The sequence below is a fragment of the Gobio gobio genome (genome assembly GCF_949357685.1).
Source record: "Gobio gobio genome assembly, chromosome: 19".
Classification (NCBI taxonomy): domain Eukaryota; kingdom Metazoa; phylum Chordata; class Actinopteri; order Cypriniformes; family Gobionidae; genus Gobio; species Gobio gobio.
Genome location: NC_137112.1, coordinates 5,113,538 through 5,125,771, shown reverse-complemented (window position 1 = coordinate 5,125,771; position 12,234 = coordinate 5,113,538). Strand labels below are relative to the sequence as shown.

General features: G+C 46.7%; 2 protein-coding genes across 2 annotated transcripts in view; one reads left to right on the top strand and one right to left on the bottom strand.

The window, feature by feature from the left end:
* The window catches only part of traf3ip2b (TRAF3 interacting protein 2b), a 1,379,907-nt gene that overhangs the window by 995,691 nt on the left and 371,982 nt on the right, over positions 1 to 12,234 (bottom strand). The gene's annotated exons all lie outside the window — the stretch shown is intronic.
* LOC307143372 (protein SPMIP1-like) lies at positions 9,934 to 11,096 on the top strand (the record flags this gene model as incomplete). Its single annotated transcript, XM_079844883.1, has 2 exons — positions 9,934 to 10,351; positions 10,978 to 11,096. The coding sequence occupies 2 exons, from the start codon at positions 9,934 to 9,936 to the stop codon at positions 11,094 to 11,096; spliced, it is 537 nt and encodes a 178-aa protein (XP_079701009.1).

Sequence of the window (12,234 nt, the reverse complement as noted above, 5' to 3'; positions counted from 1 at the left end):
CTGCAATCAGACACAGGTGTTACTCATCTGCACTTGACCTACTTACTCACCACTCGGCTCGGCTCTCTCTCTCCCGCTACAGACCTTGCAAAACCACGCCCCCTCCGCCCCACATAGTTATTATATTGATTAATAATAGATAGTTCCCCTTCGAGGGAACTCGCACTGCGTCGTCGAGTGACGACACTCTGGGGAACGCCCACAGCGTTACGCATCTGAAGTATGAATGAAATCAAGCCAATCTGATTGGTGGTGCGTCGTGACGTAGTAGATGACAACATACCCGGAAGATACAAAAAGGAAGCTGATGCAAACACACACTAGCTTTTTTTGCTCTTCAGCGAAGTGCTATATGTGAAATTGTCTGTCTATTTGGTGTTGTTTTGTCACAAATATTCCCTAAATAAGATGGCTAGTGAGCAACAGTTCACAAGGTGTGTGCACCCGTGTCCGCGATTCATTTCGGGCACGGACACACACCTTTTGTGTGTACAATGCCTAGGCGTGCAGCACGCTAAGGCGGCTCTCGAGGGAGTCGCCTGTAGCGAGTGTGAAAAGCTGCCGCTCAGGGTGTTGCGCTCACGGCTGGCTGTGTTCAGTGAGACCGGCCAAGCCCGCGAGCCCCAGGGTTCTGGGCCCGCTGTTGCTGAGGCACGGCGGCGCCGTAGATCATGGGGCTCGCAGCGGGACCTCGTGACAGGATATGGGACTGCTGAGGCACTTTCCCTATCCTCGTCCGAGGACTCCGATGTTCTCCCGGCCCGTGCGGAAGCCCGCGATGCGGCTTCTTCCCGCGGGGCGGAGAACCCGACGTTTCAGCTGTCTGGCTCCGAGGAGTCGGATGTGCTGAGCGTCGAGGCGGGTGCAGTGGAGCCTGAGCCATCGCTTCACGCACCCGCTCCAGAGGAGCTAGTGGAGGTTTTGACCCGCGCCGTGGCCAAGTTAAACATTCATTGGCCACAGGAAGAACCGGAAATCCAGCCGCCCAGTAAGCTGGATGAACGGTTCTTCAGGCGCAAGCCTCAACCTCCACGCCGGGGTATGCCTTTTTTCCCGGACCTACACAATGAGTTGTGTAGGTCCTGGGATAAACCCTATTCGGCCAGACTCACCAGCCCTCCAGTACTCGACTTCGGTAACGTACTGGGGGCGGCAGAACAGGGTTATGGGACACTGCCGAGGGTAGAGGAGGCTCTCGCGAGCTACCTCTCTCCCGAGGCCGCTTCGTCCCTGAAGACCCCGGTATTGCCCGCCAAACCAGCGCGCGATACATCAGCGCTGGTAGGGAGGGCATATATGGCGGCTGGGCGGGCTGGTAGTTGCCTGCACACTATGGCGGTGTTGCAGGCCTACCAGGCCGACCTCCTCAAGGAGCTCGACGAGGGCGGGGGCCCGTCTCCGGACGATGTCCTCGAACTCAGGAAGGCCAACGATTTGTCTCTCCGCATCGCCAAGGAGACGGCCCGTTCCATCGGCCGCTCCATGGCGGGTATGGTGTGTGTGGAGAGGCATTTATGGTTAAACCTGTCGGGGATGAAGGAGAGAGAGAAACACTTTCTCCTAGATTCCCCGGTCTCGCCTTCTGGGCTTTTCGGCGGCGCGGTTAACACCGTCGTCGAGAGGTTCCAGGAGGTGAGAAAGCAGGCGGCGGCCTTCCAGCAGTATCTCCCTCGTCGATCCAGCTCCTCGGGGAAGGCTGTCTCAAAGGGACAGCCTCGGCCGTCTACTAGCTCCTCGCACCGGCAGGTGCAGAAAGAGAGCGTTGCTTCTCGCGCCCCTCCTGAGGGAGCCTGGCAAAAGAGGCGCCGCTCTCGTGGCAAGCCTTCAGAGCCTAAGGTCGATCTGAGGACCGTCCTTCAGGCGAAGAAGGCTGCCACTAAGCGGTCCTAGCTGCGGCTGGATCGCTGAGAGCTGCCCCCCCCGGGACGGAACGACCGAGGTCGTCTTCTCCCCGGAGCTCTCGGGAGATCAGTGCTGTGTTCCCGCCGTCACAGACGCTTCGGGCCTCACTGATCTCCCGGTCACGCGTGCTGTCTTCGCTGCCTCCAACAGGACTTGCGGCTGGACAGCAAACGTGTGCACCCACCGAAAAACGAGGCTCGGTTGACACCCGAGGCCAGCCTCGAGAGGCTGGTTCCCTTAGTAGATTATCTTGGCGCATGGACATGCCTTCCGAGTGTATCTACATGGGTCCTGCAGACTGTAGAGCTGGGTTACAGACTACAGTTCGGTTCTCCTCCCCCGAAGTTCAACGGGGTGGTCCGGACTGTGGTCGGCCCAGAGCAGGTTTGGGTTATGGAACAAGAAGTACAGGCCCTGTTAGCCAAGGAAGCCATAGAGCGGGTTCCGTTGGCAAACAGGGACTCCGGGTTCTACAGCCGGTACTTTATAGTTCCGAAGAAGGATGGTGGGTTGCGTCCGATGATAGATCTCAGGCTCCTGAATCGGTCTCTGAGGAGATTCAGGTTCAGGATGCTCACAATTCCAGCCATCGTGAGTCAGATCCAGTCCGAGGACTGGTTCGTCACGATAGATCTAAAGGACGCATACTTCCATATTTCCATCCTTCCAACCCACAGGAAGTTCCTGAGGTTCGCTTTCGGGGGCGAAGTTTACCAATATCGGGTTCTTCCCTTCGGCCTGGCACTCTCCCCTCGCACCTTCACCAAGTGTATGGATGCAGCACTGGCTCCGCTGAGACTCCAGGGCATCCGTATACTAAATTACATCGACGACTGGCTCATACTGGCCAGATCGCGCGAGATGGCGGTTCGGCAGCGAGATGGCGGTTCGGCATCGAGATGTCGTTCTGGCCCACATAAGGTGCTTGGGGCTGAGACTCAACACGAAGAAAAGCGTGTTGACGCCCTCCCAGAGGACCACGTTCCTGGGAGTCGTATGGGATTCCACGTCGATGCGGGCACGTATGTCTCCCGCACGCGTGGAATCCATACTGGCGACGGTCTCCAGAGTGAAGCCAGGCCGCAGCCTCACTGTGAAGCAGTTCCAGAGACTGCTGGGGCTCATGGCAGCAGCATCCAACGTGATACCTTTTGGCCTGCTGCAAATGAGACCCCTACAGTGGTGGCTGAGGGCCAAGGGGTTTTCCCCGAGGGGAAATCCGTTTCGTATGATCAGGGTAACGCGCAGATGCCTTCGTTCCCTCGTCATATGGCGGAAACCTTGGTTCCTGTCCCAGGGGCCAGTGCTGGGAGCATCATGTTGTCGGAAAGCCGTTTCAACAGATGCCTCCCTCACTGGTTGGGGCGCGGTCATGGAAGGCCGCTTTGCGAGAGGTCTGTGGGAGACCCGGCATTCTTCATGGCATATCAACTGCCTGGAGATGCTGGCGGTCTACAAAGCTCTGAGGAGCTTTTACCCGGACCTCCGCGGCCACCATGTCCTGATCCGCTCAGACAACACTTCGGTTGTCGCGTATCTCAATCACCAGGGGGGTTTGAGGTCGCGCCCTCTATGCAGACTGGCGCATTAAATCCTCCTGTGGTCCCAGGGGAAGTTATCGTCCCTCAGGACGATGTACATTCCCGGGGACCAAAACCAGGGAGCAGACATCCTGTCGAGGCAGGGGCTGAGGCCCGGGGAGTGGCGACTCCACCCAGAGGTGGTGGAGGCCATGTGCGAGAGATTCGGCCCAGTGGAAGTGGACTTGTTCGCGTCTCGAGAGACATCCCACTGTCCACTGTGGTTCTCTCTCAAGCATCCAGCCCCGTTGGGACTGGACGCCATGATGCAGACGTGGCCGAGGCTGCGTCTGTACGCATTTCCCCCGATCGCTCTGCTCCCGGGAGTTCTGGAGCGGGTCCGCCGGGAGGGCATCAGCCTGCTCTTAGTAGCACCCCGGTGGCCCACTCGAGTATGGTTCTCGGACATCATAGCTCTGCTAGACGGCTCTCCGTGGAAGGTTGCTCAGGCAGGGGGCACAATATTTCACCCCCGGCCAGAGTTGTGGAGCCTCTGGGTCTGGCCCCTGAGGGGGCTCGGTACCTGGAGGCGGGCCTGTCAGAGGTAGTCGAGACCTTACTCAGCTCCAGGGCTCCTTCTACCAGGAGACTGTACAGCCTCAAGTGGAATGTATTTTCCACTTGGTGTAGAGAGCGTGAGGTGGATCCAGTTAACTGCCCAGTGGCTTCAGTGCTGGAGTTCCTCCAAGATCGCTTCTCCGCTGGTCTTACCCCGTCCACCCTGAAGGTGTACGTGGCTGCCCTTGGAGCTTTCCACGCACCTCTAGGTGATGGACCTTTGGGGAAGCACCACCTGGTTGTACAGTTCCTCCGTGTGGCTCGGAGGATGAGGTCGGTAGCTCGCTCCAGAGTCCCAACCTGGGACCTGGCGGTGGTTCTGGAAGGGCTGGCTGAGGCCCCCTTCGAGCCACTGGAGCTGGCTGAGCCTAAGAACCTGACTCTGAAGGTGGCCTTTCTCCTCGCCATTACCTCTCTGAGGAGAGTGGGAGATCTCCAGGCTTTGGCGATCACGCCAACCTGCCTGGAGTTTGCCCCCGGCGGAGTAAGGGCCATCCTTCACCCTAGACCGGGTTACATTCCCAAGGTTCCATCTCAGGGAGCCCGGTCTCTGGTTCTTCAGGCTTTCCATCCCCCTCCCCACCTGACGGCGGAAGAAGGGAGACTTCATCTGCTCTGCCCGGTCAGAGCTCTGAGTATTTATCTAGAGAAGTCTTCCCATTGGAGGAGGTCAGACCAGTTGTTGGTGTGCTTTGGCTCACCCAAGAAGGGGCTGCCTGTGTCAACTCAGACGATCAGTAACTGGATCGTCCAGGCTATAGCCACGGCTTATAGGGTGCGCAATTTGCCTTCACCCATGGCCGTGAGGGCCCATTCCACCAGGAGCATGGCTTCTTCAGTGGCCCTCCTTTCTGGCATCTTGCTTCAAGAGGTATGCGAGGCGGCGGGGTGGGCCACCCCGCACACCTTCATACGTTTTTACAGTCTGCACCTCCCGGTGACGCCTGGTGCTCCAGTTCTTGCGTCCTGGGTGTGCCTGGGTTTCCAGCTTCACACTGGGACGTGGGGGTGATTTGGTGTGGCCTAGTGGGTATTAACGTTCCCCAGAGTGTCGTCACTAGACGACGCAGTGCGAGTTCCCTCGAAGGGGAACGTCTCGGGTTATGACTATAACCCTTGTTCCCCGAGAAGGGAACGAGACACTGCGTCTCGTCGCCACACCTATCACGGTTAGAGCGCTTGCTTCATCGCAAAAGAGCTAGTGTGTGTTTGCATCAGCTTCCTTTTTGTATCTTCCGGGTATGCCGTCATCTACTACGTCACGACGCACCACCAATCAGATTGGCTTGATTTCATTCATACTTCAGATGCGTAACGCTGTGGGCGTTCCCCAGAGTGTCGTCACTCGACGACGCAGTGTCTCGTTCCCTTCTCGGGGAACAAGGGTTATAGTCATAACCCGAGACGTTAGCTAATCTGTGTGCTTTGTATATGTGCATTTCTGAAATGCATTACATGTACAAATCAATTTAAATTGTAATGTAGATCCATTTTCTGTGAAGCTGCTTTGAAACGATATGTATCGTGAAAAGCGCTATACAAATAAATTTGAATTGAATTGAAGTAAAGTAAAGTAACAAAGTATTTGTACTTCGTTACATTCCACCACTGGCTGTAAAGTTGAGCATTTTAACATGAGCCTCAATGAGATCCTGCTCCTTCTGGAGCCTAGTGGCCAGTCGATGAAGTGCAGTTTAAGTCACTTCCGTTTTGGCTTCAAGAGATACTGGGGGAGGTTACCGCTTGGTAAGAACATTGTTTGGGTTGTGCTTCTGCTCTGAGTGACTGCGGATGAAAATGATCCTTCACAATAGATAATGCTTAATAATACAGTAAACTCTGTTTGAGAGCTGCATATGGCAATTCATTTCTTCAATAAAATACCTTACCTGTTAAAGGTAGGGTAGGTAAGATTTGGTTAAAAAAACTTTTTTTCCAAATTTGTTTAAACTTTCTTTATATATCAATACATAATTAAAATGTAAGTACTCTGAAAAAGAAAGTATAAAAAATGAGTGTCTGTAGACCTCTCACGACTGTTTTAAAGACAGCTCATTATTTCCATTCACTCCACCTTCTCCCTTCTGGGCTCTTTCCAAAGCCACGCCCCCAAAACACATGTACGCTCAGCTGGAAGACGCATTATTCACCTGAGGCGAGCAGAGAAGAAGTGCATGTAGTGACATCATGTCAGAATCACATGTAATAAAAAATCTAACTTTATCATTATGAATATAAACAAATAAGATGTCTTTTAGTACTCACTATCAAGCTAGAATAACAATACTGGTAAAGTTTAAAATACACACACAACACAGTGTCTACGACACACACAGATACAAGATAAAAACATCAGTAAACGTTGGTTTATAAAAACAAACCAAGGGCCGAAATAAACGTGCAGGTAAATTTCCCGGTGAACATGGTAAAAGACTTTAGACAGAGGGTAGTAGCTAAAGCTAACTTAGTTCTAAAAAAAGTTCCTGGATGCGGTGTACTAGCTTTTACACATGCATTTTGTTATCTAAAGTTACATTTTGCGAAATTCAACAAGACAGCGATCAACTTGAGCTAAGCATATTGAGTATTTATCATCTCTACTAATGGTTCGCTAAGTGTATAACATTGTAACTTTATGCAGAGTAATGTTATGTTAGCTATATTAGGCAGCTACGTGTGCTAGTGAGACATGCTTCATGAAAACATAAACCAAAAAAATGTATAATCAAAATGAAAGATTACCTGTCCAGCAGAAATACAGCCTCTTGAACTCTTCAAATCAAACGGGTGAGCCAGGGTTGCCAGGTTTTCACAACAAAATCCACCCAATTGCTACTCAAAACTAGCCCAAAACAAGCCCAATCGTGTTTCTCCGGTAAAAATCGCATTTGGGGGGTAAAATATGTGTCTTTTTGGTAGAGCTGCCTGCTAAAATTCGCAAATCCCGGGGCAAAATATCACATAATTGGGGTCGCTTCAACCTGCGGACATGAAAAACAGCCGCGGCAACAGTGTTTGAAGTAGCCCGACTTGGCAACACTGGGGCGCATGTGGGCAGATCCTGGAGCAAAAGCGGTGGTAGCCATGGTAGCGAGAGAGAGTAACAGTCGCCCAAGCCAATCACTTGTTTCGGCCCGAACGAAAATAATGAGCTGTGTTTATTGCAGATTAAAAAGTCTAGAGTCACTCGATTTTTATACTCTCTTTTTCAGAGTACTTAAATTTTAATTATGTATTGACATATAAAGAAAGTTTAAACAAATTTGGACAAAAGTGTTTTAGATCATTCTTACCTACCCTACCTTTAAGTAATAAAAACGGCATCTCTGCGTTGATTTTACATTTCAAATGTTTTACTAGAAACTATTTTTTTAAATATCACTATTTAGTCTGCTTTATTAGGGCCCGAGCACCGATGGTGTGAGGACACTATTGTATTTGCTCAGCCTATTATTATCCTTCTCCCAAATGAATCGCATTTTTGAGGGCCTAAACATGCTCGAAAACTCATGAAACTTTGCACACGCGTCAGAAGTGGCGAAAATTTACGTCTGATATGGGTTTCAGAATTAGGCGTGGCAAAATGGCTCAAATAGCGCCACCTACAAAATTTCAATTAAGCGCCATTCGTGCTATGTTTCACGTACGAGTATGAAATTCGGTAGACACAAGTAACGTCATTAATGTTTCATAGAGGCCTTCATTCATAAGAAGATGTCATTACAACAAATGTCTAAAATATGCTGTCTTTAAATTGTTTCTACATTAGTTTGGAGAGTAACTAAAATTATTACAATATCAAAAACTCCCAAAATATCAAAAACTCCCAAAATATAAAAAACGTGATTAATCCCGATTAATTACAGAAAACAATGCGATTAATTAGTACATTTTTTTATTGATTCCCAGCACTAATATATATATATATATGCTTGCAGATAAATAACTATTTAAATTTCACTTTGTAATAATGTTGAATGAAAAGTTCTACTTGAAAATACATTTTAAATCATTATGTTTTAATAATCTTTTTATATGACTGCACCCTATGGGCCCTATCATACACCCAGTGCAATGCGACGCCAGGAGTGATGCAAGTGTTTTTTGCTAGTTTCAGCCTGACGCAGTTTTCATTTTCACGTCCAGCGCCACGTTGTTTAAATAGCATGCACTCACACCCATCTGTTCACCCATGGGCGCTGCATGGAAATACATTATTTAATACTATGGATATGATCTTATGAATCCGATTTTTTTTGTATGATTGATGTTTTAGGGGGGTTTCTCATTATTAAAGCAGTCAAATTAACGTGATCACGACTGGGTGCTTACCGACGCTAGGCTGGCGGCGTATAGTCCAACCAGCCGCTGTTGAGCTAGGAGTATAACGCTTTCTCTATCGCTCTCATTGCATGGAAATTCATTATTTTATTATTGTGAATATGATCTTAGGAATCTGTTCTTTTGTATGATTGATGTTTTAGGGTGATTTCTCACATTTAAAGCAGTCAAATTAACGTGATCACGACTGGGTGCTTACCGACGCTTGGCTGGCCGCGTATAGTCCAACCAGCCGCTTTAATAAACGGCACAGTTTAAGAAGCGGTATCCTACAGCTATAGAGGACTAGGCTACTATTTTGTTGAACATGCTCAGATTTGCTTCAATGAGTTAAGCAATATCATACGAGCAAGTGTGGTATTGAGTAGCTATCAGCACAATTGCAAAATGCGATATTAATTTTATACAACAGTTCAATAAACAATTAGTTGAATGATTCTGGAATCCATTATGCCGGCAACTATACTGGCAGATTTATAGTTTCAAATGCCTGGAATAATTATATTTTCCCCAACATTTAATATTTCTATATTTAAAATATTACATTGAGAACTTAAATCTAAAAATCTCCTTACATTATTTAGGCAATTGTACAGTGCAAGTGGATTTTGATAAATGGTAAGATGGATTTTGTTGATACTGATTCCATTTAATTCTTATAACAGCCATTTAGTGTGGTAAATAGTGTAATTACTTAAAAAGTGTGCCCTAAAAAGTGATCATGCACATTTAAGAACACCAGTTTCATCATCCTGGCATGTGTGGAAAGTGTTAAACCGTGTGTGTTACAACTAACCCCGCTATTCCCTTTTATTGCCAGGCCTGAACACTTCATACGCATGCGCACGAAGTCAAATTTTTTGTAGTTCAGAGACGATAACTGTTTACTTATTTTACTATATATGGGTTTAGTTCACAAAAACTTGCGTTTTGAAACCCGTTTGCACCCCCCCCCCCCCCCCCCCCATAAAAAAAAGCCGGTGTCGTGTAAATGAACGGTCAAAACGCATTCACAATTTTCCGTTTTTATCTGAAAACAGTGTCGTGTTAACGACAATTACTTGAGAAATTTTATTGCCAGGTCTGAACACTTCATACGCATGCGCACGAAGTCACCTTTTTTTGTAGTTCAGAGACGATACGGTTTACTTATTTTACTGTATATGGGTTTAGTTCACAAAAACTTGCGAACTTGCGAACCCCCCCCCCCATAAAAAAGCCGTTGTCGAGTAAATGAACGGTCAAAACGCATTCACAATTTTCCGTTTTTATTTGAAAACAGTGTCGTGTTAACGACAATTACTTGAGACCCTGTTTCTCTTGTCTTCTGTATTTGACTCTTTCTCTGCTGTAACGGATTCCTTGAGCTGCAGCGCCAGCGAGTCTCTTTTGTTCTTCTGTCAGCACTTTCAGTGTGTGTTTGTTTATTTGGCCTCTCCTTTCTCCCGAGGCTGAGAATCTTTCCTCTGATTGGTCGGCGCTGCACCTCTTCGGTTTCCGTGGCCTCGCTGTCCGGTTCATAAGACGCGGTCAGAGCTCACAAGAGACAGACATGAGGAACCTGCAGACCACCCAGGACCAGAACTTCTTCCGCGAGCGGATCGTGAAGGAGGCCTACATGCGGCTGGCGTGGAAGACGAAATACAGCGAAGAATACCCGACCACCTACACGTCTCGCAGGTCCAAGTCCATCGGTCTCTTTAACCCTCCCTCTGCCGGTAAACTCACGCTGCCCCCTGTGGTCCGAGCGCAGGAGAAGCCGCGCGAGGCCCCCGCGCCAGTGCGCCGGTCCCTGAGTGAAGCCCCTCTGATGAGGCCCGTGACCCCGCAGACGAAAGCGGATCTTTATCAGGGGATCTCCAACGAAGGCAAAGGGCGACAGCTGTACCTGAAGAAACGAGCCCAAAAAGGCCCTGAAGAAAAGTTTGATTTTCCCATTCTCTCGTCCTGGGATTATGGATGGAGATTAGGTGAGGAAAGAGGAGACTTTAATATTTACTGTAGTGTTGAGGATTTAAAACGTTTAGCAATAGTAAAAGTGATGCTTTTTGTAAAACCCACTAATGATGATTTTGTAGTAATTCACTGTTTGTCACACTTGCTTTTCAAAAGATGGTAATGTTTTTTTTTAAAATGTTTTTTAGTGTCTTCTGCTCACCAAGGCTGCATTTATGTGATCAAAAATACAGTAAAAACAGTAATAATGTGAAATATTATTACAATTTAAAATGAACTATTTTCAATGTGAAAATATTGTAAAGTGTAATTTATTCCTGTGATCAAAGCTGAATTTTCAGCATCATTACTCCAGTCTTCAGGGTCATACGATCCTTCAGAAATCATTCTAATATGAGGATTTGCTGCTCAGGAATTTCTGATATTATCAATATTTAAAACGTGATATTTTATCAGGATTCTTTGATGAATAGAAAGTATTTAATGCATCCTTTCTGAGGGCGTGTATTTAAAAATAAGCATGGTTTGTAGTACTAGTAAAATGGATGGTTAATGCTAAACATGCGATATTAAATAGTAAAATATTAGCTTAATAACCATGGCTACATGTCATTATGAAAATATTTTGTTGTTTCCTCAGGTGACTATAAGATTGACTGCAGGACTCCAGCCAGGGGGAGATCTGCGATTGTGCGCGACACTTTCTACTCCAGGAATGGCATTTTCAATATTCCCACAGCTACCGATCAGCTCGGATGAAACATACGCAACTCCCTGAACTTTAACAGACACCTGAAATCTGATCATTTTCGGAAACTTTTATTCACTGTAAACAAAATAAATCTAAGCATGCATTATCAATTCCCTAGGATTTGAAATCACTTGATGGAACATTTTATCACATATATATATGTACATATATATTTTTTAACTCAATGTATTTTTATTCAATAAACACACACACACACACACGTATACATCTGAAGTGTCTTTATTAGACCAAAAAATTGGCTATGTTGAGTAAAAAACAAAACATTTTAGAAGTAAATATATGCACAAATAAAATACATAAATGAATAATAACACTTAAATGTAGTTTCTTCAATTTAAGTAAATAAAGACCAACTATTAAAATGCACTTACCATTTTCTTCATCTTCACGGTAGCTTACACTTGGGTTATCAGACATTTTTGCGTAGAGTCAGAAGTTGGACAGGGCTTTGAGTGTTGCAGGTGGAGCTGTGTCGAGGTCCTTATATACTGGACACTAACTAAAAGTGAAAGTTCAGTGGGTTTTGCCCTTAATTTCTTTGAATTCACAGAGTTATTCTCACCATCTCTGCCATTGGCCAATGAAGTTTGAGCGGTTATCAGACAAGGTTAACGGAGGCCGGTCAGAACGAAACTCAGTTTTTTGGGTGCGTAAAGCAATTTATGCAGTCGGATCATTTTATCTCATTTGAGAATGGGACATTAAAAACTAAATGGTGCACATTTTATGAGGAAGCATGAAACGAAGCTGAGACTGGAACATGTTTTAATGGCATGCCAATCTAGCAATTTTAGGGTAATTTACAGAGTTCCATTGCTGATGTGTTGGTAGGAGTTTAAACCCTTTCCTGCATGAATTATGGAAAACATTATCTAGATTTTTTAAGATTCTTTTTATTACTTTAATATGATACTAAAATTGAAATCCATTTTCATTTTGACAAAATTCAGTTTTATTTAAAAATGATTTAACTGTCCACACCATGTGGACACCACGCAACAAAGGTGTAAAATGGGACATAAAGCCACAGATGACAATATGGAACATTGTGATTTTATTATGGCATGTTATGCTATGTAAATCAGCTCAGTTATTAAAAACATTAATATTACAATATAACAACAA